At 36.9% G+C, this 24,062-nt stretch overlaps 1 protein-coding gene and 1 long non-coding RNA gene across 11 annotated transcripts in view; one reads left to right on the top strand and one right to left on the bottom strand.

Moving 5' to 3' along the window:
* LOC112995244 (uncharacterized) overlaps positions 1–24,062 on the top strand; it is a 59,483-nt gene that overhangs the window by 23,713 nt on the left and 11,708 nt on the right. The window contains exon 1 of one of the 4 annotated variants that reach the window (XR_003262140.2): positions 20,186–21,195. The exons of the other annotated variants lie outside the window; for them this stretch is intronic. This is a non-coding gene — a long non-coding RNA (uncharacterized LOC112995244). Of the gene's footprint in view, positions 1–20,185; positions 21,196–24,062 lie in introns of those variants that run through there. 4 annotated transcript variants of the gene reach the window in all.
* LOC135324785 (tyrosine-protein kinase Fer) overlaps positions 3,554–24,062 on the bottom strand; it is a 183,670-nt gene continuing 163,161 nt past the window's right edge. For all 7 annotated transcript variants that reach the window (XM_064501705.1, XM_064501704.1, XM_064501703.1 and 4 more), the window contains 3 exons: positions 18,094–18,248; positions 14,382–14,504; positions 3,554–12,833 (listed from right to left, as the gene is read on the bottom strand). In XM_064501705.1, coding sequence (XP_064357775.1) covers positions 12,691–12,833; positions 14,382–14,504; positions 18,094–18,248 — 421 coding nt within the window. In that variant the 3' untranslated portion in view covers positions 3,554–12,690. The remainder of the gene's footprint in view (positions 12,834–14,381; positions 14,505–18,093; positions 18,249–24,062) is intronic.

Genomic DNA, 24,062 nt, shown 5'->3' on the forward strand with positions numbered 1-24,062 from the left:
AATTGTCATTCTCAATATCCATGATCCTTTGTCTCCATTCTGAGAAAATGTTAGACCTGTAAATAGGTAACATTGAACTTTTGAGCACCGTGTGGTCCTTGGCCTGAGTTAAGCCTCTGAGTGCTGTGAGCATGAGGGTAGTAGAGAGTTAGGGACCCAGAAACAAGGTTCATGTAAGTCAGCAATCTGAGAGAGCCACTAAATCAGCCAGTAAAATGAATATGCTGGAGAGGAGAAAACTACTTCCCCAAATAACCAATCTTTCTGCACCCCACCCCCCTCCAATCCCTAATGTCAGGCAGAATGACAGGAACATACTTAAGCTTTGAGACCTCAACTATGGGCCCTTTCTGGGCATGAGTCAGATTAAAACCTCTCTCTCACAAAAAGAAAACAGTATTTCTGCCAGAGTTGGAGGAAGGTTTTGTGTCTGAATTTGAAAACATCTTAGCAATACTCTTTCAATCTAAAGGAAAGGGAAGTGTTTCTGTCACTTGCAAAGAGAAAAATCTAACTTAGATTTTATACGCAAACCTTCGATGACTGGATAAAATTGGATGCATGTAAGCAATGCTCTCCAGTGTCAACACACTGAAACATTTTTCCAGCCAGTGCTGGTACTAAGGCCCCCAGTGCTGCCACAGATGAGAAACTCCTCACAGAAGAGGTCTCTTGGCAGTACAGCCCTTCCTTTGGCAGTCCCTTCACAGTCCCACTGCAACGGTGCCTCTGGGCTGTTCTCAATCTCGGGAGGCCTGGATGAGTATCAATATGCATACATGTAGCCAGGGAAGGAAATGTAGAGCTATCGATGCCTATGAATACGTATTGACTGCCCTCAATCTCGGCCGGCATGCAGATCTTTCGCTCTCAGACTGATGTTGCTGCGGGTGAGGCATTGTCGCCCACCGACATCGATAGCTCTCGATACAGAGCAGCATGGATGCCTCTCAAGATCCGTACCTATTGATAGGGATCAGTGTCGATAGGTATCGATATTGATTCCTCTTGATTCCTCTTGATGTCACCTGACATCTATAGCTTTTGCGCTCGGGGCAGTTTTGTTCTTGGTAGGCATCAGAGGCTATCAGCATTGACGGTGCTCAGTTTGGCAGGGCTGCAGTGTGTATCCTTTTACAGGGATTTGGCTAGGCAATGGCATCCCAAGATATCAATCCCTTAATAAGTTGTAATAAGTGGCAGGGGTGTAATACGTGGTGGTGGGGGTGAATAAGGGGCAAGGAGGGTGGAATAAGATGCAGGGGGGCGTAAGAAGTGGCATCTACAGGCTTTTTTTTTTTTTTTTTTTTTTTTTTTTTTTTTTTTTTTCAGGATGCAGTGATGCCTAGCCAAGTTGACTGTAATATTCAGAGGCAGTACTGAGTATGGATTACCAGACGTATTGCCAGGGAACGATATCTATAGATAGCCAGGCCTCTCCTTAATCAATACCTGTCCATCTCCACACCCACCTCAGCTTTCGCTCTCAGACCGCATGTGCTCTTGTTAGGCATGAGCGACTGTTGACACCAGTGCCTCTCGATATGGGGGTCTTAGCCCCCCATTCTTGGCCCAGATGAGAAACTCATCATAGGACAGTTCTCCTGGCAGCACAGCCCTTCCTTTGGCAGCGCCTTCCCAGAGCCGCTGCAATGGCACCTCTTGGCTTTTGCTTTCTCCCAACCCTACACCTAACTATAACCCATATTGTACCAAAGTGTCTTTTGCATGGAATTTTGTGAAGTGTCCAGTACACGCTGGGTTAGTATTCGCAAGTCAGGCTGGAAAAGTCCCAGGTTGAAAGTCTTGTTTGAACTGAAATGCCATATGAGGCTTTTTTGAGATGTTGGTATTGCGGCCTAGGTGCTCCTGCACGTTATTGCTTTGCCACTGCAGGCTCTTCAGTTTATTAGGGGAAGATGCGGTTATATCGGATATATCAAAAATATTTAAATGTTGGGATCTGCCATTTAAAGTAGTACTTAGGCGCCTAACATCCTTTGGGATCTTTTCAGAAGCCTTAGGAGCTTGATCTTTTAAACTGCAAGTCCTTTCAGTCTCCTTGTAAGCTGTACAGAAGTGTAGGACTGCACAAAGGCCCTCATCACTTTCAAGGCTCCTCTGCTTTTTTTTGCCTCATTCCCAATTAACTGCTGTAAAGCTTCAAATGAGAAGATTTGACGACCCTGTGCTGCTCAGTGTTTAGCAGTGGCAGGTTTTTCAAACAAGAAGTTTTTATTATTTGGAGTACAGTCATCACTTGGCTGAAAAGATGTACTTGCAGGAACCTCTTAAAAATTTTTCTTACGAATACTTTAGTGTCTCTGCAGAAATTTGCCATAGCTACGTGTAACCCCATGCTGCATTGTCTTCTGTTTCAACACACATCAGTGAATCCAGAGGATTAGTTTTGGCTTTACGCTCTCATTTGTGATTCTTGGAAGACTGGGGGGAAAACTACTTGAGAGCTTACAAGAGTAAGCAGTTGGTTTTTTCCCACCCTTCAGCCATAGGCACCTCTGTCCCACTTAAAAGCCAGTGCTGGGATGTCGCTTCTTTGCTAACTGCTTCTTCAGTCAGGCACTTAGTCTTGCAAATTCCAGCGTTGTGCCTTAACAGTCTTCACCTAGTGCTGTGTAAAGGTGGAAGTACACAAAAGCCTTTCTTTCCACCTGTTGCTAACTGTTGTAATAAGGTGTTTCTACCGGATGCATAAGGCAGTGGACAGAGTTCTTCCACTGGGATATTCGTACCCTATATTAGCCATGAAATCTTGAAAGATTTCATTTAAATTTTTTTAAAGTGTAATAGTTTGTATTTTTTACCTGAGTCATAATTTTGGTATCTCAGTCTTCATAGTAACACTAAGAAGAGATGATGGAAATCAAAGAAGTTTTATCAAAGCATGGTGAAAATGGCAGTAATAACTCACAAAGATTGGTTTCACTCGAAGAAAAGCATTAAGTGGCTTTAAACAAACTGGTTTAAGACCAAACTGGTATTTAAATAATATATTTTTTTAAAATATAAAGTAAACGGAGCACTATGTCATGTGTAAAAGAAACAGTATAAAGATTGGATATATCTTCAGGTTACTGCCTTCACCTTAACTGGAAATGATTGTAGAAATGGGAAGGATTTTAATCTGCTATCCAAGGGACAGAATATGTGTGTGTGTTTCTCAGCGTTTGGCTTCTGAACACAGTTGTAGCTTGAAGAAAAGATGTGTAGTGTCGCATCCTCAAATTTGCAAGGTGCTAGCCACCAACTTCTGAACCTGTTTTGACATGTCTTTTCCTTTGTGCCCACTGGGTTACTCTTTCTTTCAATTTCTTAAGAATTAGAAAGGGTATCCACAAGCGACACAAGACAACGAGCAGGGACCACATAGGGTGCTAATTCCAGAAATCGACAACAGGTGCGTTTTTTTTGTTAAATACAGAATATTTTGTAGTATACCCAAGAGTAGTGTTATTAGAGGTGATCTTCCACTTCATTACAGAAGCGAGTGAATAAATATATCCTGTAAATATCAAATAAAATCAGAGACAGCTTGATACAAATATTTTACATTTATTGGAAGAGTACAGTAAAAAGGGGACTGCAGACTCATTAGTGGTAACTGGTCCATCGGAAAAGACAAAGGGCTATTCAGAAATGGTCTGCAGTTTACAAGAATACTGAAATTCTGTTTTGTAACAGCCTAGGAAAATAAAAAGTTAGCTTAAGTTCAAATGTGTAACTTTAAAGTATATAAAAAATTGGCAAATAAATAAAAGTTAAAATGCAGATCTATTTAAAATTATAAAGGACAGACAACTGACAACTGTATTACATAGTTATCATTTCAGACTTGCTTAAAAGCCAGATAAACTCACAAACGTCGTTTTGTTTTTTTTTTTTTTATTTTACATGTGTACTTTTGGGAAGAAGCACCCATTTCCAGTGTTATGTATTATCGATCTGTTTCACAAATATATTATTTTTAAAAAACAAAGAGTATAAAAGGTGCTTTACCTGACGTTAAACTTGCTGGTGCATACTTTGGCACAAACTGGAAAAAAAAATCTAAACATGTTTGCAAACTGTATCCGTGCCTCACTCAAGGTTACATGAGTCAAAAGCTCTATGTATGCTAGTGGGTCAGTGAACCAACCTTTCCTCCTTCGCCAGCACCCCTCCTCCTTCTCCAGTTGCCCACAATTATATGAAGGAAAATTATGTAGTTGGGAAAACAGCAGTCCTACAATTATTAGTTCAAGCTTCATCTCTGGATGTCTTTCAAACATACATATAACTACACAATCCTTTAATAGGAGGGAAGGGTAGGTGTGTGGTTTTGGCTTTCAGTCCTCAAGCTTTCTTTGTAGGAATCTGCCTGTCTCCTGTGTGATGAGCCTAAACCCTGAGTTTTTCCTGTTCCATATTTTTAGCATTTCAGTAAAAAATGGGTGGGAAGCTCAGTGGGAAAAATAAGTTCATTTGTCAGTTACAGGTAATGATAAAATTAACAGTGGGAACAGATATGTTCTAGCTGGTCGGTCTACTGAAGAGTCTGAATCTGTGGCATGACCAAGCAGAAGGTGGAGGGAAGGAAGATAATGTAGAGTCCCCATTGTATATCTCCTTTCATTTATGCCTGTGTAGTGACAAAGAAAAAAATGTTGTCACTGTCTCTCCTTAAGCACTGCAACTTCAGGTGTCGTGAGGAATTGGTCACTCTGGAGATACAGCAAACTTCCAATCTCCAGTGAATTTACTGGTGATTTGTAGCAAGTATAAGCATGTTATAAAAAGATGGCGTACAGAGTGTAAAACATTCTCTGTGGCCTCCTTGCTGCATCTATGCTACATGTCAGAGTGGCTGAAAGCACCTGAATTGGCTACTTTAACTGAGTAGTTTCACTGATAAACTGGAGTGGAATGAAGGTACAGTTCTACTTTTCCGCAGAATTCAAGTCAAATATAAACATTTCTATTGCAGAGAGCATTTGTGCAAGGAATACTGCTGTTCAATATATATAAAAGGTTTTAATTGAAACACTGGTATTTTAAAATTTATTAAGCCATATCAACTTAGTTGCCTACTGAAAGATTAGGTGCCTTGTAGACTTTACTGACTTAGCAATGCATCGTTTGAATTTGCAAGTCTTAGAATGGGAGTGCATGGGGGGGTGTGTGCGTGCATAGGGTTAAAACGAGGCATTGGGGAATGGTGGTGTTCTTTGTCTTTTACATTGTGGTCAAGTCATGATGTATTTCAGGTTTGTATGTTTGTTTTGCCTCACTTTGGCTTTGCAATTACTTCAGTTCTGATACATTGCTGCCTGTATAAAGGTAAACATCGGTATGGTATTTTTGAGTCAGAGGAGACCAGGGATGGATCAGAACTTTTGTCTTACGAGAGTAACTTTCTAGAAGTAAGTGAAAGGGGAGCATATGTAGTACGAGGAACCATCGGAGTACAGTAATGCCTGGGAGATGTGAAGGGCCAGAGTCTTCTGGTTTAGCAGTACAGCTCAGCTAGAGTTGTTGTTAGTCTACTGCAGCCCTCTTCAAAGGGCACAAAGATTCTTTTCTAACTGAAGCACAAGATCATAGAGAACTAGTTTACGTAGCAGTAATCCAAGGATTTTGTGTTGCTACTGCATTTAGTATTTGTGGGTTTTCTTGCATGTTGACAAAGACTAAAATGACTGAGCTGGCTGTTTAAAGACAATGGCATAGATCTCTTACTTTTTAGTGGTGGAAACTGCTTGCTGATAGCCTCAGTGTGTAATCTAGAAGTGATTGCTGATTGATCTGATTTTTCTTTTAAAAAGCATAATTGCCTTAAATTGATGAAGGGTTTCAGTGGAGAAGCATGTGCTGTGTGTATTAGCTATGTAGCTGAAATTCTGTGAATGGGGTAATCTATCACCTTTTTAGTTCTAAAATTAAATGACAGTTCCAAATAGTGGCAATTTAGGAGCACTTTTTTCAAGCCTTCTTTGCCAGTAAGTGTCCTAAGTTACCCTATTGACACAGATATACTTCAGTTCATGTTTATGTATAAACACAAAGCAAGTTGTTGCTAGTTCACAGATCTTTCAAGTTTTCACTCTATCTCAGTCAACTGCATTTGAAGCTTTTATTTACTCATTTTTTTGCAAGTATGGCCAGTGGTTTCTAATTTAGAGAGGGTATGTATAAAAATAATCTGAGATCTACAAATGAACTACTCTATAATAGCTATAATGTGAGAGCTCCAGAATAACAATGGGTCTAGCTAGCAATCTAATTAGTCCTTCACCTCCCCCCCCCGCCAAAAACAACCCTCTAAAAATTCGAATTCGAGTCCTTCCTAAATGATGTCTATAAAAATGGTGCTCCAAAATAGCTGATGTTCTAACACACAACTTCCTGAAAATGAAAGAATTCACAACAAAATGCTACGCTTGGACATATATTCCAGTTCGAATTTTATGTACAAGAGCATTATAGGGGCATTAGAGTAACTTTTGCATATTGGTGCAGACAGCATTCTCTTAGAGAAAACAGTAAATATATTTCTCTGAGCATTCCCATTTTATCAGATTAATAGTAAGGCTGAAATACAGAAATCACTCTTTGCTTATAGAGAAAGAACAAAAAACAACCTAGTTTTTAGAATCAAAGTTTTGGATTTTTTTTTGAACTAGCTGTTGATTTGAAGCTACAATGCGTAACTTCTAACTCCTATGCTAACTTCTCCCTCCACTCCCCATCTACTCAGTATATTTCTGCAGAGGAACACCTTGAGAATTTAGTGAAGCTTGGCAAAACTCCTTATGACTCTGACTTTACAGATTTAACAGTCTCAATGTGAGACTAAAGATGAATGAAACTTGGAGAACTGTTGATTCTCTCTTATGCAAATAAGTACATGATTTTTCTGCAAAAGCATGTTGGTTTAAAAACTTATCTTACTTTGACGTATGCATTAAAGTTGTGGAATGTTAATGGAAGTACAGACGAGCAGGGGAAAATACAGAGTTCACGTTCTTCTCATTCTTGAAAATGAAAATAAAAAAATCTCATTACTCTCAAGTTGCACAGTCTAGCCTTAGGAGGGTAAAGTGCCAGTGAGGGTGGAAGCACAGAGCACATCCACGCTTGCACTGTGGTGTCTTTTTGTACTAAATCTCCTTTTTTTTTTTTCTTTATTTGCCGCCTCCACATCTGTTACCTATTTTCTGTGCCCCTTAATCCATTTACTTTTTCCCTGCTCTTAGATACTGCTGGGATTGGGGGGTGGGGTGGGGGAGCAGAGGGTGTTGCCTTTTATAATACAGACTGTTAAGTTTATGAACCATTTCAGATATCCCCTGCAAACAGGAAAAGTAGCAGTTAGCTGAGGATTGAGACCTCTGTTTGTCGACCCATGACTGACTTGTGTTCTTTTGCGTAACTACCAAGCAAATAGGAATAAAATCTGATCAGGGAATCACACAGCAACAGGATAGGCTATTTATAAGATCTGAAAACCAATAAAGCAGAAGAGTATTGATAACAGTGCTGACAAAAACAGGGAATACTTTATTTTCCAGGGAAGGCGATGCTTTCTGAAGGAAATGGTGATGAGCGGTGACTGAGAATCAGCTAATATTTAGTACTAACCTGTACTGCTCTCAAAAGGACAATAATTAACTGTTCTATATGGCGCTTAGTAACATAATGAATGTGCTTACTGAACCTGGGATTTTAAAGGATTGTGAGAGTTATTAGTCAGAACTTGCTGTATCTTTCAGTTGAAAGACTCTTCCCTTCCTTGGTCTGAAAGTGAAGTTGGGTGTTAAAAATGCACTAATATGCTGAAAAGTATGTACAGCTGGAAGGCACAAACACCTTATCAGCTTCAGAAAAGAAACAGTCGCAATACCTGAATGCCAGTGTTAAAAATGTGATGTGAGAAAGTATTCTTATGTTTTCAACTTGCAATTTTTATCTTTTAAAACTTTTTCTTAGCTTTTAGGAAGAAAAACTATCCTGGGGCAATTCTAGTACAAGATAGTGACCTCCAAATTAGAAATAGTACTCTTTTATTGGAGTTACTCCTATAGAAACTGGATAGGTTTATGACGTTGATGCATTTTTCTTGTACAGTTTTTACTGACGAGGGTTAAGGACCCCATATTTATTATAGCAATTCTGCAGAAGAAAAGTAGAAGAAAAACTTTTAATAGAGCCTATGTTCCAGATTTACTAGCTCACTCTTAAAAAGTGATGGTCATTTGGAAGTTAAGGAATAGTAGACTTCCATCTCTACCTTCTAATTACTAATTAAAGTCCTATATTCTTGAAAGTAAAGGACTGTGTGAGTAAGATTTTTAAAAAAGTACCCTGGTTGGTGGTAGAGGTATTCTTCCCTCCACATTATCTTGACTTCCCTAGCAAGAATGCTTCCAGCACTAACACATGTCCTCTTGTGCTTCAGGAAGAATAATTAATTGGTGAGCTCTTATTTTAACAGCAAAGTATATTATGCTTAGTTATAAAAATATTACAAATACAAGTGCATAACAGACATTTTGGATTCTCTGAATTAGTCTTTCTTTTTATTCCGTTTTTTTAACGAGTTATCAGTACTTATCACAACCAGCTATTTTTGTAACTGCTGCTCTTGAATACCATATTTGATGACACTATTTAGATGCTAACTTGTCTCCAAATATTTCATAGTTGCAAATGGTCAGTGGCACTGCCATTTAGAGGATGTGACAATAAGAATACTGGAAACAAGCCTTAGTAATTAATCACTGTTGTTACTGTCTATGCAGCAACATGTCTGAGAAAATTCTCTTGCGTGGGGGGAACAGTTTCAAATGCCTCTGAGCTTTTGCTGCTCTACTTAACCTAGGGAAGTTTTTTTTTTTTTTGATTAATATCTTCATAATGGGAAGGGGTTAATGAAATCGTAACTTCATAGCAAGTTTTAGGGATGTGCTTGTAGCATTTAAACAAGCATAAAAGGGGGTCAAAGACATGAATGAAAAAACCACCTTATGTATGAATAAACTAATGTTTCCTTAAACAGTTTTCTGTCCAAACACAGATGAGGCTTATTTTAGAAACAGCGCTTTTTACTGGAAGCTTTCTGGTGATGTACTTTAACAAAAAACTGCCTTTTTGCAGAGCTGCCTAACATTTTAAAGTTTTTACTGGAAAGTCAGGAAGCAAAAATGCAAAGTAACTGCAGCTGCTAAAGGAAACTAATGAAAACGTACACTTTCAAAGGGAATGTGTTGGTGAAATGTTGACTCTGTAAGACCAGACCTTGACTGAAGCATAATCTGTTTTCAGACATGATGCTTTTCATTATTTTACTTTCTATAAGATTGAAATATATATGCTTAGGAATCCTAATGATTTCACTGATGATTGAACTCTGAAGCTACTACAAATGCTCAATTTCTACTGAAAACAATTTAAACTAAGCATGCATTATTGGCCTTCAAAACAATCTTTTTAGAAACCATGACTGTAATTCCTTGGAAAAAGATGAAAGTAACAGATAAACCTGTAGAAGTCCATCTCATGTAACAGACTTTGGTATTTCTAACTGACCCTGCTAGTACTCAGTCTCTCCCATTTAACAGCCTAAACAACTTAGAAGCTCCTTGGATTGCCCCTGGCCAGGACAGCGCAGATGCAAGAACCTACTTAAAACACTGTGCTTGAAAGAGACTTAGTCTACCTTCTTTGTAACTGCCTTAGAATATACAAAGTATTGGGTAAACAAGCCAAATAACCAGTATCTGGTTTTAAGGTATGAACAATGCAAGAATTAAGTCATTAAAAGTCCACAGAAAGCTGATAAGGCAGCTTTGGTTCCTGAATACCATGTCTAGCATTCAAATTTCATCATATGGCAGTTTTGTTTGTGAAGTCCCCTGTGGTAAGTTTACAAAAACTTAAAAACAGTATCTATAGGTATACTTGGCATGGATTCCACTTCCTGAAGTGTATAATTACAGTAACTACTAGTGAGACATGACAAATAAATTACGCCAGAAACACTGCCAAATCAATGTTAAGAAGACACTAAATAATCTGAGACACATGTCCTGTGTTTAAATTTACTCTATGCCTATAAACTCATTCCGGTCATCTCCCAGGGAGTTGCTATTTTTGAACTGAACTGATGCCTGCTTCAGGAATAATAATAATAATATTTTCTTGTTGCTGTACATATCCCATGTTTTAAAAAGCCTTTCATTTTCAACAGATGTATGATATGAATGATAAACATTAACTATTTCAGAGTAAAATACGAATACAATTTTTATCTGTATGTGAAAGTCAGGATGGTGTCCGGTTAATTTAAGACAAATAAACAGTATTTTTTTTGCTGTCAGGAGGGTATGTATCAAAGACGTAAGTAATCTCTATCATAGAGAAAGAATATTAACTCTCCAAAGAAGCTATGAATGTTGACAAGAGCAGACACTGTTGTCCTTACTTGCAGACTTTAGTGGTGCATAGATGAGGACCTGCAGTTGGATGATTCTTGGATTTGGAACTTGGATTTTTCCAAATGTTGTTGCACATTCCTTGAATCTTAGTATGCTTGTATTCGTGTTAGCATACTAGCAAATTAAGGCACAAGCTTTGTGTAATATTTAAAAGCATGCAAACTGACAAAAAAAAAGTTTCCCATTGCTCTCTGAAACATATCTTTGGGCTACTTGTAAGTACAGTAGAAAGTAAATATGTCGAATATGCTTACCGGGAAATCTAAATTTATGCCACTAAAATTTTCAAGTGCTAGACCTTCATGTCTATGTATTTGCTCCCCTAGCTCCAAGAAAAAATCCATTCCAAAAGTCAAGAAGCATTCGCCATTCCCTATACTTGGCTGCTAACAGTTCCACCTCAAATGAAGGTGATGTGCTCCAGCATGCTTATTCACTGTTTTATTTGGACGCTAACTTCAATATAACAGACAAACTCTTCTAGACTACGCATATTTTGGTCACACATAGCCCTTAAACATTACCACTCACTACTACCACAAATACACTTTAAAGAGCAAAAAAAATGCTGTGGACAATAGAAAAGTCACCTTAACAGAAAGAAAAATGCAATGTAGCCACAGACTTTGCTACATCTCAGTTCTCCTGTCCCAGTGAAATAGGGCTAATAAACATTCCAGATGCTGCTTTACTTTCAGTCCCCCGTTTCTTACTCGCATTAGCAGCAACTGACATCCCTTGATCTGTTAATTTTTAGCTAACTCCTAGAGAAAGTTTAAGCACCTTAATTCTGGAACTCAGACCAGGATGCTGTAACTTGTTCCTATATCCGTGCAGGGCCCTAGAAAATAATCCCATTTGCAAACAAGACCAAGAGCCATACTAACAAACTGTGCCTTTTCTCCCCTGACTGCTGAGTCTTTATTCTGAATGTTAATTTTATACAAGCTTTTTCCTTCCTGTTGGCATTTACAGCTCCCTTCTCCCCAGTGTTCTGAAATCTGATTGTAATTATTTAAGAACGTTAAAAGGTTAATGTTTCTATTCTGCCTTGTTCAGCCTGCCAGATGCTTAAAACATATTTCCTTATTTTGGTGTTGTGAACAATTTCCATATGCCATAGAGAAGTAGCCTTTTTCTTTGGACACTATGCATGGAATGTATTTCAGTTTGCATATGCTTTTGCAGACTCCAGCTGCATACTGAAAATCATTACAAATTTAAGGGAAAAATTCAGGATCTGAAGCAAATCTAGCAATTCACATTCTTTACTTCTCTAAAATCAATATAATTGGTTATCTACTACATGCTGCAAATCTCCTTCTTGTTGGCCTTTTCTGCATGTGCACATCAACTGCTTTTACTTATTCTTTGGAGGGCAGACGATTTGCAGCATTTCCTAACGATGTATGTATAGTCGAGACTTGATATTGGCCTTTTTGTTTCTTAAATAAACTTAGGTCATTGCAAAGGAGACATATTACTGAGTTCTGGTGGCTTCATAGGAAAAAAACAGTAGTTTAAGTAAATCATATCCAAAGTCAGAAGTATTCACTGTAATGCGGTAAGAAATGTAGATGTAACTATTTTCTACAAAAGAAAATTCTATATTTCACTGTTTAGTAAATATATTTGTATCCAGAATCTTAATTGACCTTCATCCTTAAAGCAAAGTATCATTTGAAAATATTGCTCAGTTGCAGAAAGAATTTTAAAAATACAAAAGTTTCTAATTGAAATACTTGTCAAAACCTGTTTTCAGTTATAAGGCCATCATGTATGACACAGTCACCACATCAGAGTGCCACTGATGTTGATAGCTGGGACAGGGATAACAGAATGAGAACACAGTATAAAGTAGAAAACCTCTGAAAAATGTCACTAGCATTTACTTGCTGTAAAATAGATAGAAGCCACAGTCCCTTAATTCTATAGTATGTGCTTTTCTATTTACATGTATCCTAAATGACAATATTACTGTGACTGGATATATAGCATTTGGCAGAATATGTCTTTAATGCAGGTGTAGGCATCATTCAAGGTGGTACACTTGCATATAAAAAAAAGTTAGTTAATTTTAAAGTAATCCTAGAAGAATATTGCAAATAATGTTGTATAAACGCGTAGTGTTTGAGGGGAAAATATTACTTCACTGGAAAATAAAGTCCCGCAGATTGAATTTGGCACTAGTTTATCACTATGTCACTTTCTTTTTGATGGAAGACAACTCTTTCTGAATCTCACTGAATTTTGGCCGGTTTTCAGGTTTGTAGTCCCAGCACCTCTGCATTATTTTATATATTTCTTCTGGACACTTTTGTGGAGCTGACATTCTGTATCCTGGTAAAGGGAAAAATACTTAGTGTTGAAAAATGATACATATTGACAAATCTAAAAAGAAATGAGGAAAGTTCATTGCATAAAAAGAAACTTGAGGGTAAATTTTACGCGACTTGTAATATGAACAAAGTCTTCAACATATTACCCATTTGAGCTGGCTAGTTAGCCAACTAATCTAAGCTCAGCTACCAATAACATTTAAGTTGGCTATGGTAAATTCCCCATATGCTTTTCTTGTCACTAAGGGCAGCAACATGCTTAGATTTGCTTCCTGAATCCAAGGGTGTTGCTACCACTATAGTTTCGGTTCTGTCTCCCTCTTTTCCCCTACTGAGGAAATCAATAATGAACATTGTGATGGGAGTAAATTTCTTTGCTCTCTCATGCTTCTCCCGTTTTTTGCTCTCTTTAGAAGTTCCCTCTCCCATTTGTACTTTCTCCTTCCTCCCTTTGCTCCCCCTCTGTTCTCTTAACTTACTTTTATATTTTTCTATATCATCTTATCACTCCTGCTCTTCTGGTTTGCTCATAGAGGCAGTGGCTTTCCACAGCTCTGTGCTGTGATCTACTGACGGAGGTCTCTGACTTAGTGGAGAGCAGGAGAATGAACAATCACTAAATTAAGTTATCAGCTGATCATTCGGAAGCCACAGATAAGTAACTGTTGTCCATACACTGAGGACTCCCAAATTTTTGAACTGTATCAATTTGAAGAGATTATTCTTCTCAGTGGATTTATACAGAATCAGTACTTAGGTGGTATGACTTGTTTTTATAAACACTCCTCTGCTTTGGAAAGCATCAGATTTTTGCTTTGGCCTTCAAACTTCAGTGCTTGTCTGCAGTGATTATAATTAACAATAGCATTTTATATAAATCAGCGAACTAGCTTTTTTATCATTAGCAGTTTTACTAGCTTAGAACCCGTTTATGAATTACATAGTAGTATTATGTAGAGGAGGAACAGTTCTGAAATGCCACTGAAGATAATGAAAAGGAATCAAAGACCTGAAATCCTGCTCACAGTTATTTGCTACTTTATTTAAAGCCTTTTGACTATTTTGTAAGAGAGAACTGTGACATTCACTGCTCAACCAGCTTGCCCATCTCCACCATAATTGTAAAATTTTGTCTGAAATGCTTTAAAAGAAAAAATGGAACGATACCATTTTTTTCCCCCTAGCAGTTGGGGAATATTTACACATGCATTAGCATTTTCTTAACTAATTCATTCTGGTCAAGCTTCTGCTTTGCACAGCAATCAACCCCTCCCTTTCATCTCACTTTTTAGGTCTGTAATGGCAAAAGGCAACATGCTGTAACTCTTTCCTCCTTTAAGTCACTGGTCAGTATTTTCCTTCTTGCAAGAAGCCTACAAATCATATTATTCCTTCCAAAAAGCTAGACCTAATAATTAAATAGTTTAATAACATTTTTGCTAAAGTTGCTAGATAACCCATATGTCATTTCTTTGGTATTTTTATACTGTATGTACCAACATCCCTATGGCTCTGTACAGCATCTCTTTTGCTTCCTGCAAATAACTACCTTTCTCCACTTGTTCTCGTGCTTGTTGGTTGGTCATTCCAGGGTATGGGCACACTCCTAAACTGAACGTCTCCCACAAAAGGATTCCAAAGCTCCATACATCACTCTCAGATGTGTATCTCCCTAAGGAAAGGAGAGAAAACCAACGACTTAACTTACAGAATATTTCTAAGAATAATTCGTGTTTTAGATAATTATGGACACATTTTCTGTTGAGGTATTATTTTGTCAGGCTTTAAAGAGAAGAAAGCTGTAGCTCCTAATGAACATTCTTCAGATACTACAGTGTCCTGTATTTCAAATGACAAAAATAAATTATCTTAATAGCTAGGAATAAAATAAGCTAACTTAAAGTTCTGTAATTTGACAGACAGACTTGTTACACAAAGCAGCACATGGCTGAGAATATCTCACCAGGCTGGTTATTTTCCATGTAGGTTAAGAATTTCTTTGACTCTTGCTGTCCAAAAATATATTTTTTTCTAATATAAAAGGACAGGAAAATGTTAACTTTTTTTTTTTTCTTTCCTAGTTTACAATCACTTTCAATTCTGAAGATACTTTTTTTTAAAAAAATACCTTTTCCAGTTACTTAACATAGCAGGGCAATAAGTGTTGTGAGAGGAGCCAAAATCAATGGAGTTCTTAATTGCAAAGAGGGCCTGGGTGTCTTACTCTGAGAAGCTGCTCTCTGAAAATAAAACTACTTTATAGCTGTTTCAGCTGTTGTTTAACTTGTACCTTGAAGAATGATGTGACCAATCAGTTAAAAAAAATGTGGCCTACTGGTTCCGGTATCTTCAAATATGCTTCAGAGAGATGGCAGAATTAAGACAACTGAATTCCACACCTCATTGCAGAATGAAAGTCTTATATTAGGGTAGAAGGACAGCTCTTGGCAGAAGATATTTCTATTATCCCTGACTGGATTCACATTAAGAAGGATGCTGTATCTGGAAGCGACAGCTCCTAGTCCTTTGCAACAGGGGCTATGAAAATACTATCTTAAAAATCCATTTACCAAATTTCTTTTATCACTTTTTGTGGCTGTATTTCTTTGTTACATTCTGTTATATTCTGTAAGTGTCTCTGTTCTTAAAAACATACATGTTCTTCCAAATGCATTGTTTGTTCATTCCTCAGCATTAAACAAACCCAACTAGCCTACTTCTGTTACTTCCCCCTCCTTCTGCTGCACTTCCAGAAGGGCCCTATAACCCTCTTGCTTGTGTCAGATTTTCAGCTAATCACTGAAAGGCCAGTATTCTTCACTTAGACTAGAGAAAAGGAAAATACATGTAAATTAGTGACAGTTGGTGCTATGACAACTGTTCAGACGTCAAAAAGTTCAGTTTGCTCTTAAACTAAATAGCATTTCCAGCTGTGCTACATTAGCTTGTGTGCCTAGCAGACAGTAATTATGGACATTCACTATGCTGTTTGTAGTAAGATTAGTTTTCTTGTCTATGTATCAACTCTCTTTGGGGTTTGGCATCCAGTAATTTAGCACTTTTCATTTAAGTCATTCAGCAGATACAAGATAAAGTGATTAGTTTTGTTTAAAAGTACAAGTTCTGCACAGTCAATTCTCTTTCCCGCTATGATGATATCTGGGCAAAAAAGGGCATACTCTTTCACAAACAAGTAAATACAATAATTTATGAACATTACAAAGAACTGAAAAACTGTACTGGAAAGATATGCATTAAATATGTCTATTTTAATTTTGAGAGAATAGGAAGCGAAACTACCCCATACCTTGGCCTAAGTATGTAATTTTACTAGGTGCTTTTAAAGCAATTTCTTCACTTGCTGGAAGTGATGGAAATCATATAGCTCCAAATAAAAATAATGGGATGGAACAGCAATGAACACTACCCACTGAACTAGAGCTTCAGTCTTCCATAAGCTCAAGTAGCCTCAGGATTTTATTCATGACTTCAAACAGTGCTCCATAACCATTTGTCTTAACCTGGTTTCTAGAATTCCCAACTTGTATTTTGTCATTTACATTTTTTTGTGACTGCTATTAATTTGTCATATAAAATAAATCCAGAAGTGATTAAAAAATGAACTTTGACTTTAAGCACTGTATCATTCATGTAATAGCCAAATGACCCTGTCTCTCGTTTTCCTTCAACCCTCAAATTTTGCCATTAAGAACTGACATGCCCAGTGGCTGTCATCTAGTTTTGAGATACTGCACATTTAGTTCTGTCTCACTGTGGTATCCCTGACTACTTTGAACGTTACCCATACAAATTACTGTAATACTTATGACCATATGATTAGGATGGTAAAACACATACCAGTTATTTTTACTTGCACTTTTCAAGGGAATGAAAAAAGAATGTTCTGTCAAAGATAACCCAGAAAACTTGCAAAATATGGCTGAAGCTAAATATTAAGACTGCTGAGCACATTAACAAATGTTTTAGATAGGCTATTTTCCAAACACTGCAGAAAGTCACTAAAAGCTGGCTGGGTATGGATGCATTTTAGGAAACACCAAATAAATAAAGATGTTTGCTCTCCTGTAAAGATATGGAAAATAGCTAAGGTTCAGAAGAACAAAATGAAGATGGTGTCACAAAAGCCAGTTTCCATTGGGCTGCGTGTGGTGCGGAGAAGTGGTTTTCCATTATATATCAAATAAACTAAGCACTTTTGAAATAATGGAAATAAAAATTCAAAACACCATTTTATAGTGGAGTAAACACCCAAAGTAGAATGTATATTCTGCAGTGAATATTATCAACACTAGTGCCTCTTAGAATAATTGATAATACAGGGTCAGTCACTGAAGCTACATTTATTATTAGTTTTCCAAAGGAAAGGTTTGTATTATTGTGTTATAGTATTAACTCCTGCAAAAGTGCTAATGAAAGGAAGCCTTTTTTTTCTATCAATCATAAGTCAAAATGCTATGATTTCCATATGGTTTTAAACAAAAGCTTTAAGAGATGGGAGAAAAAGTAACTTAAAGATTTAAACTTTTTTTTTTAAAAGAACTGAAGTAAAGAATTGTTTGAGAGAACTGCATTCAAAACATGACATTCATTTAATATGCTGCTTCTTCGCAGCCTACTTTACTCAGTAGAACTTATTTCTCTGGTTTCACCTACCAACTAAAAAGCAAAATCTGTGATCTTCTATTTTTGTTCTGAAGCTACTACTCACATAGTATGGACTACTTCCCTCAATCTGAAATAATGGATTTCTTTTCCCCTATGATAATAGCATAGCAATATATAAAAATGCAGTTAAAAAAAAAAACAGTGACCCTACTTTTCTCTCATGCAATGGTTTATCTAATTGAGTGTTCTAGAATTTTCAAATTTTCTACCATTTTCCAAAAAATGCTAGAATAATCACTGCCATAAATATGCAGAACTTGCCATTCATTTTGCTAATGATTATGATTTAGGTGACTGACTAGGTAGTCAACTGCAATGAGTCAGCAGCGTGACTAAAGCATTATTTTATTGTTAAATCAGTAGCAGGCTTGATGTTGCTGCTTTATTCTGTTTGAAGAGAAAACTATTTTATACATAACTTAAATGAGGTTGAAATATTAAACTATTTTAAACATTTGTTGTTCTGAGCTGGGCACAAGGAGGAAGAATATATGCTCAAATATTGTCCATGGTGTAATTCTCCTGCATCTTATGCTGTGTATTTTTATGGCAAGAAGATAAAGGGCTGGCCTTACCGTAGTTGAGAGCTTCTGGAGCAGTCCACTTGATAGGAATCTGCTTTAAGCCTGAAGATGAATACACTCCATCATCTTCTTGACGAGACATTCCAAAATCGCTTATTTTCAAGATGTTGCTTTCACCTACCAAGCAGTTCCTTGCAGCCAGGTCTCTAGGTTAAAACAAGAAATAAACCCCCAAATTTTTACAGCTTCAAAATTACTAAAAGTCATTTAAAATGTTAAGGCAAATCTGAAGCAGGTCCTTACATCTTTTCTGTCATAGCTGAATTTACCAGTAAATGTGAGTATGTCACAATGTAGGTAAGGTTTCTAGAGACCAAATACATACACATTTCAATGCTGAAATAAGCAGATGCAAGGCAAGAATCTGCTGTTGCTGTATTGCCCATTGAGGTCACAGAAATAAATCTACAGACTAAGAAATCAGATTTGATGCAAATGAGACAACTCAAAGAAGCAGCTTGAAACATGTTCCCCTAATTAATTGTGAAAGACACTGAGAAGCCAGAGTCCTGCCTCCGTCTTATCTCTATTAGCACTGCAGGTTCCATCAAAAATAAAAAGCTACTCAGTATTGCAGGAAAACGTATTTTGGCTTAGTGATGGATGAGAAGCCCAGAAAAAACAAACAACGTTCCTTCCCCTCCCTCCACCTCAAGGATGTTTTTTAGATTAGGAGACAACCTGTACTAATGTCTGATAAAAGGACTAATACAGCTTCTCTACAGCATAAGTTATGAATAATAATAAATTAGGGTTTTTGGAGAGAAAAAGAAAAGTGTTAGATAACAGAATTAAATCTGTAGCATCTGTAGTAATTCATTGGCAAAGTATTTTCTTAACTAAATTTATACTGTTTGTTTTTAGTTTAAATAGCAAAAATAAGTTGCTGTACATGAATATTCCACAATACCTACATTAATGTTAATGTTTTGGATTGGAGCTGTAGCATGGTTTTGAAGTGAATGCCCTGAGCATTCCCATTTACTGCACGTTTATTGGTTTTGAAGAGTGGTTTAGGTGCAAGCAAAGTAGATTTCCTTTAGGAGGAGACTCACCTAGAACTCTGCCCAAGGTGTGCACCAAATTTGTGTCTACACCTAATGCAGAAAGAAAGGTCTGAACCAGTGACCGGTCCTTCAAGCAGCCTCAAACTCTGTGCATTATGGGAACACTCGGACCAGGGGATTGGACTTCATTTAGTCCAAAGAAAAAGTCCTGAGCCACGTATAGTGATGTTAAAGCCCCTATAACTATGCTTCAGTCTACTGATCTGTACTGATATTGCACTAATTTATTTGAAATGTAGACAGAGCCTCTTTTTGCACGTAACTATTATAACCTGATTTTAAACTTGTAACTGTAGTAGTCTCAAACAACTTGTTGGCCAGTGAGAATATCTATGCCTCTTTGGCCTGATGCTGCATTAATATCAATGCAGTTGTTTTCCCAGTTAGTGAAGATGCTCTGTTTAAAAACAAGTCTGAAATCAGAGTTTTCAGCTGAAGAAATATGCAAATGTGTAAAATGGTTTAAATACACACTAAAGTATGTAGTTTGACGTTAACATGTTGTATTGTCTAGCAAAAGTGAGAGCTGCAAAGCAAAATCAAATTGTTATTGCTTATACTCATGTCTGTACAGTGTGTTACCAAAGAGTTTCAGGAATTTAAGACTGGAACTCCAACTGTATTAAGTCAGTAACATTTTCATCACTTAGCTCAGTATAGTCTGGATGTTGTGCCAGGTGCATTCAAGGAATGGAAAAAGTCTTAAGAGGTAGATTCTCAAAGAAAATTTATAAAGCCAATTAAAATCATGGACATCTTCCTACCTGAATCAGACCTAGTACTTAAAAATGTTCTAAGTCTGATTAAGACAGAGATGCATACTGAGCTGTCACAGATTTATTCGTTATATTTAGTCAATTTATTAAGGGAAAATATATTGGAAAGAGTACGTAGTATGATGCTTGTACATGATGATTACACACTGTTCACCTACCTTTTGTGTGTTTTGTATGTGCTAGTTTTCTTTTTCTTTCAGAGCACTCTAAAAGAGTCAGTTTTTATCATTACCAAAAATTTTCAAATACACTTCCATGAAAATCAAACTGGTATTTGAGAAAGTTGGTTAAGTTTATGACTCTATTTTCTGGACACAGGTGAATCAACACAAGGTCCTTTGGAAGACCAAAGACACACAACGTTTTTGCTTCACGAAACAACTTTTCTAGCTGTTCTATCAGCTGGCAGCAGGTTGCTGAACTGCGCTATTCCAGCTGCCCCGCTTTACGCAAGCGCCAAGGGAGGGCCGATGGGCCAGGCAGCAGGTCATGACCCACAACTTGTGCAGGCAGACATAACTGTCAAGTCCATCATCGATCTTTCTGGGCAAGTTGTTTCCTCTTTCTTTTTGTCTCAGGTATTTATCAAACAAATAGAGAAGAACTTTTATCACCATCTTTCACAGAGTATCAGTACAAATTTAAGGAACAGTGAATGCTCAGCTGTTAGCAGTGAGATAGAAAAGGATGCATTGTAAGATAAGACAGTGTAACTTACTAATAAAGATACAATTAGCATAGCAAATGTAGCAGTGCAGGTCATGAATCTCACAGTGTTAATATCTTTTTTGCTCTTAGCTAAAACATCCACTCTTCTAAAGCTATAATAATATATATTATTTTTAATATGCCATTTCTGTTAAAGCCTCTTGAGGACTTATTATGTTTACTTCTGATTTAAGCAGATTTACTCTTTCTTTCTCATACATTAGGTGTGCTCTTTCTCTTGCTTATTCAGAAAAGACTTTAGATGTGAACTTTTCTTTCTCTTTTTCATTAACTTTAGTCATAATCTTTTTAATGGGTTTTTGAATTTCCTCCCTTATGCACTTAGGATTTTTTTTCAGGATTACGAACCAGCAATGTTCAGCAGATCCAGTGCCCTTTAAAATCATGCTAAATCCTAGTCAAAAGTTTTGTTACTTTGTACATTTAATAACTTGCTGCTCAGGAGGGTGAAATGGTGTACATACAATTTCATTCTCAGTGTTCCACCATCAGCCATTTCACATGCTGGAATTACATCCATGGTAAGTGAATTTTTCAGGTTTTTCTTTTCTCCCTGTTTTCTTACTTGGAATTTCTCCATTATGTCTGTTCTTTTAACATTTATTATGTTAATTGCTCAAGCTGCTTACAGATGCCATGCATGTCAGGTATCTTGTTAGCAATTCCCTTGTCATTTTAACTGTGTGTCATATTCTCAGCATTTCTTGTTGAATTGTCTAGATTTCCCTGTTTGTATTTATGTGCTTAAAACCATTTTTTAAAAATACCATTACACTGACATTTATATCTTCCTCATGTTTTTCTTTTTCACTTTGAGCATGTTGGTTAGATTTTTCCATGTATTCCAAACAGTTTCTTCACTGTTTCTCCTCACCTCTGACATGTCTTCTGATCTAGAATTAGGCTGATGCTATTGATATGTTTCTTTTAAAAGGATCTTGATACTTTTAACTCTAGATACAAGAAAAAAATGGCCAAAAATACATTTTGGCCACTGTGATTCATTAGAGAACTTGTAGCTAGCATCTGACAAAAGAAAGGGTCTCAAAAATATGAGCTCCTTTGCTTTAAATAAATAACAGCTTTAATTTTCTTCCAGTTTCCAGGTTGCTAGTTCATCTTAAAAACATCTTTCATTTATATAATGTTCTACTTGCTACTGATAAAAGGAAGCAGGATGTTTTGCAGCAGAGTATCCCTGTATACTCCCTAAAATCTGCTTACCATCCTATTCTTTATCCCATCCCTTTGGTATGACCAGCCTATTTCACAACATTTAGTTGCTCTCTCTTCTGAATCTCTCCCATCAGCCAGGTTTGGTCTGGAAGCTGTTCCACTGCATGAACTAAGAAACAAAAATATTCCTCCCTTTTCCACATAGGGAAGAAATAGTCCTTTCTTAGGTTCTTCTCCTCTCTCTTGAAATGGGCTTCAGGCAGAAGCATATTTTCTTATATGCGGCATAGTCCAGAAGCAGAAAGGTTAAAAGTGATATTGGTATAACGCTGTTAAGGGGCTTGTAGAAAACCCTTTGCATCTTATTCTTCTGTATGAAATACAATGGGGCTTCATTCAAGAGACAATAGGTATGATGGATGACATCAGTGATTAAAAACAAAAGAAACTGTAAACATATAGGGCTGATGATTAGAAAACCACTGTGAAGAGTCAATATTACAGATAACTATCCTATTAAATATTTGTAATAACTCATCGCACTTCCTAGATGGTCTTTTAAAATAAATATGTTCAGTTTGTTTTCTCTTCCTTCTCCTTAACTTTCCCCAAAGTAAACATCCTAAAGAAGCACAGATACAATTGCATGGAATTAGGTGCCTCTCTCTGTATGAGGCATTGTTTTTCTTTTCATACAGCATTTACTACTTGCTGCAGTAATTCCATAAAATCAGTATTATCATTATCACACAAAAGCAGCAAATACTCATTATTTCGCATTGTGAAAGCTATGCAGATTGGGCACAAGTTACACTCAGCAGCTTACAGAACAAGTTCATTAGTAAAAGAAAAGCTGACTTTCACTTTTTGATACCATGCTTATAGAAGCTCCTAGGGATATTAAAAACAAACGAAAAAGCCCCTTACTCCAGCTACCAGAGGAAAAACTAATATGTAAAGCAGAAATCTAATTTTTAAGCACTATTCTAAAGCTTCTATTAAACACACCTCATAGACTGCATATTGCTAATACAGGCCGGACTGCTGAAACTACAGCAGATAGCTCTAATGACTTTTGCTGAAAATCCAATAGCAAGTTAAAGAGGAAGTGGAGGCAATTTCTGAGTGCGGGAGTTGCTACCATCCAGATTCATGTATGTCAGTGAGGACTTAAACCTCAAACTTTTCTTTCAGACCCCCCTGGAAAGAACTGTACAGCAAGTAATACCCAGTATTTCAATGGGATTCCACCCATTAAAACAAAAAAGAGACAACTCCACATTACGAAACCCACAGGACACACTGCCTCACTGAAGAAATTAGCCTTTTCCCTGGACTATGTAGTTAAAACACCCTCAGCTGATAAAAACAAGTAATCAGTGAACAAGATCAGTATACCTTCTTTGCACGTTTAATTCAAAATAGTCCATTATCTGATTAAAGAAGAAAGAGTGGCAAGTCTGTAAGTGAAACTGTTGTTTTTTGTGCTCTACAGCTACGTACACTCTTTCATCCACTTCAGGTAATTTCCAGTGCTGGTTGGCTAATTACATGTATTTTGATTTAATTCAAAAGTTTCTTGCTATGCACATGCTGCTACTTTTTCTCCGTGTGAAGAATATAGCAAATAGTATCTAATAACAGATCTGAAAACTAAATACTAGAGAATCAGAAGCACATAATTCCAAGTGCTCTATTTTGGCCTCTTCCCTTACACTATTTCTTCTTACAGTTGTAGTTATGACATAATGAATACTAATGGAAAAATATTAACTGTAATGCTAATCATTTTTTCTTAGTTCCCCATGTAATTCATATCCATCCTCATTTTCACAGATGACTAGCACTAGGACACTAGAGACAATCCAAGCTAGCTGCAGTAGTGATTTCTTGATAATCTCAGCTCTTCTGCTTGCTATCAGTATTGTTGGATATTGTTTTTTCCCAACTATAAAATAAGTAGATTTCCTCACCTCAGAGCAATAGTGACATTCAGTTACTCCCTGTAAAGCATTTTGAGATTTTCAGATGAAGGACTTAAAGTTTTTTTCCAACAACAACTAAAGCAGCGCCCAAAACAAAAACACACTCAGAATGACCATCTTCAGTAACTGAACACAACCACAAATACTAGATGTATCTAAAAACACATATCTTTTTCAACAGATATAATTTCTGTGATTGAACTGGTTAAATCATACTTCCACCGCAT

Source organism: Dromaius novaehollandiae, chromosome Z, assembly GCF_036370855.1.
Source record: "Dromaius novaehollandiae isolate bDroNov1 chromosome Z, bDroNov1.hap1, whole genome shotgun sequence".
NCBI lineage: Eukaryota > Metazoa > Chordata > Aves > Casuariiformes > Dromaiidae > Dromaius > Dromaius novaehollandiae.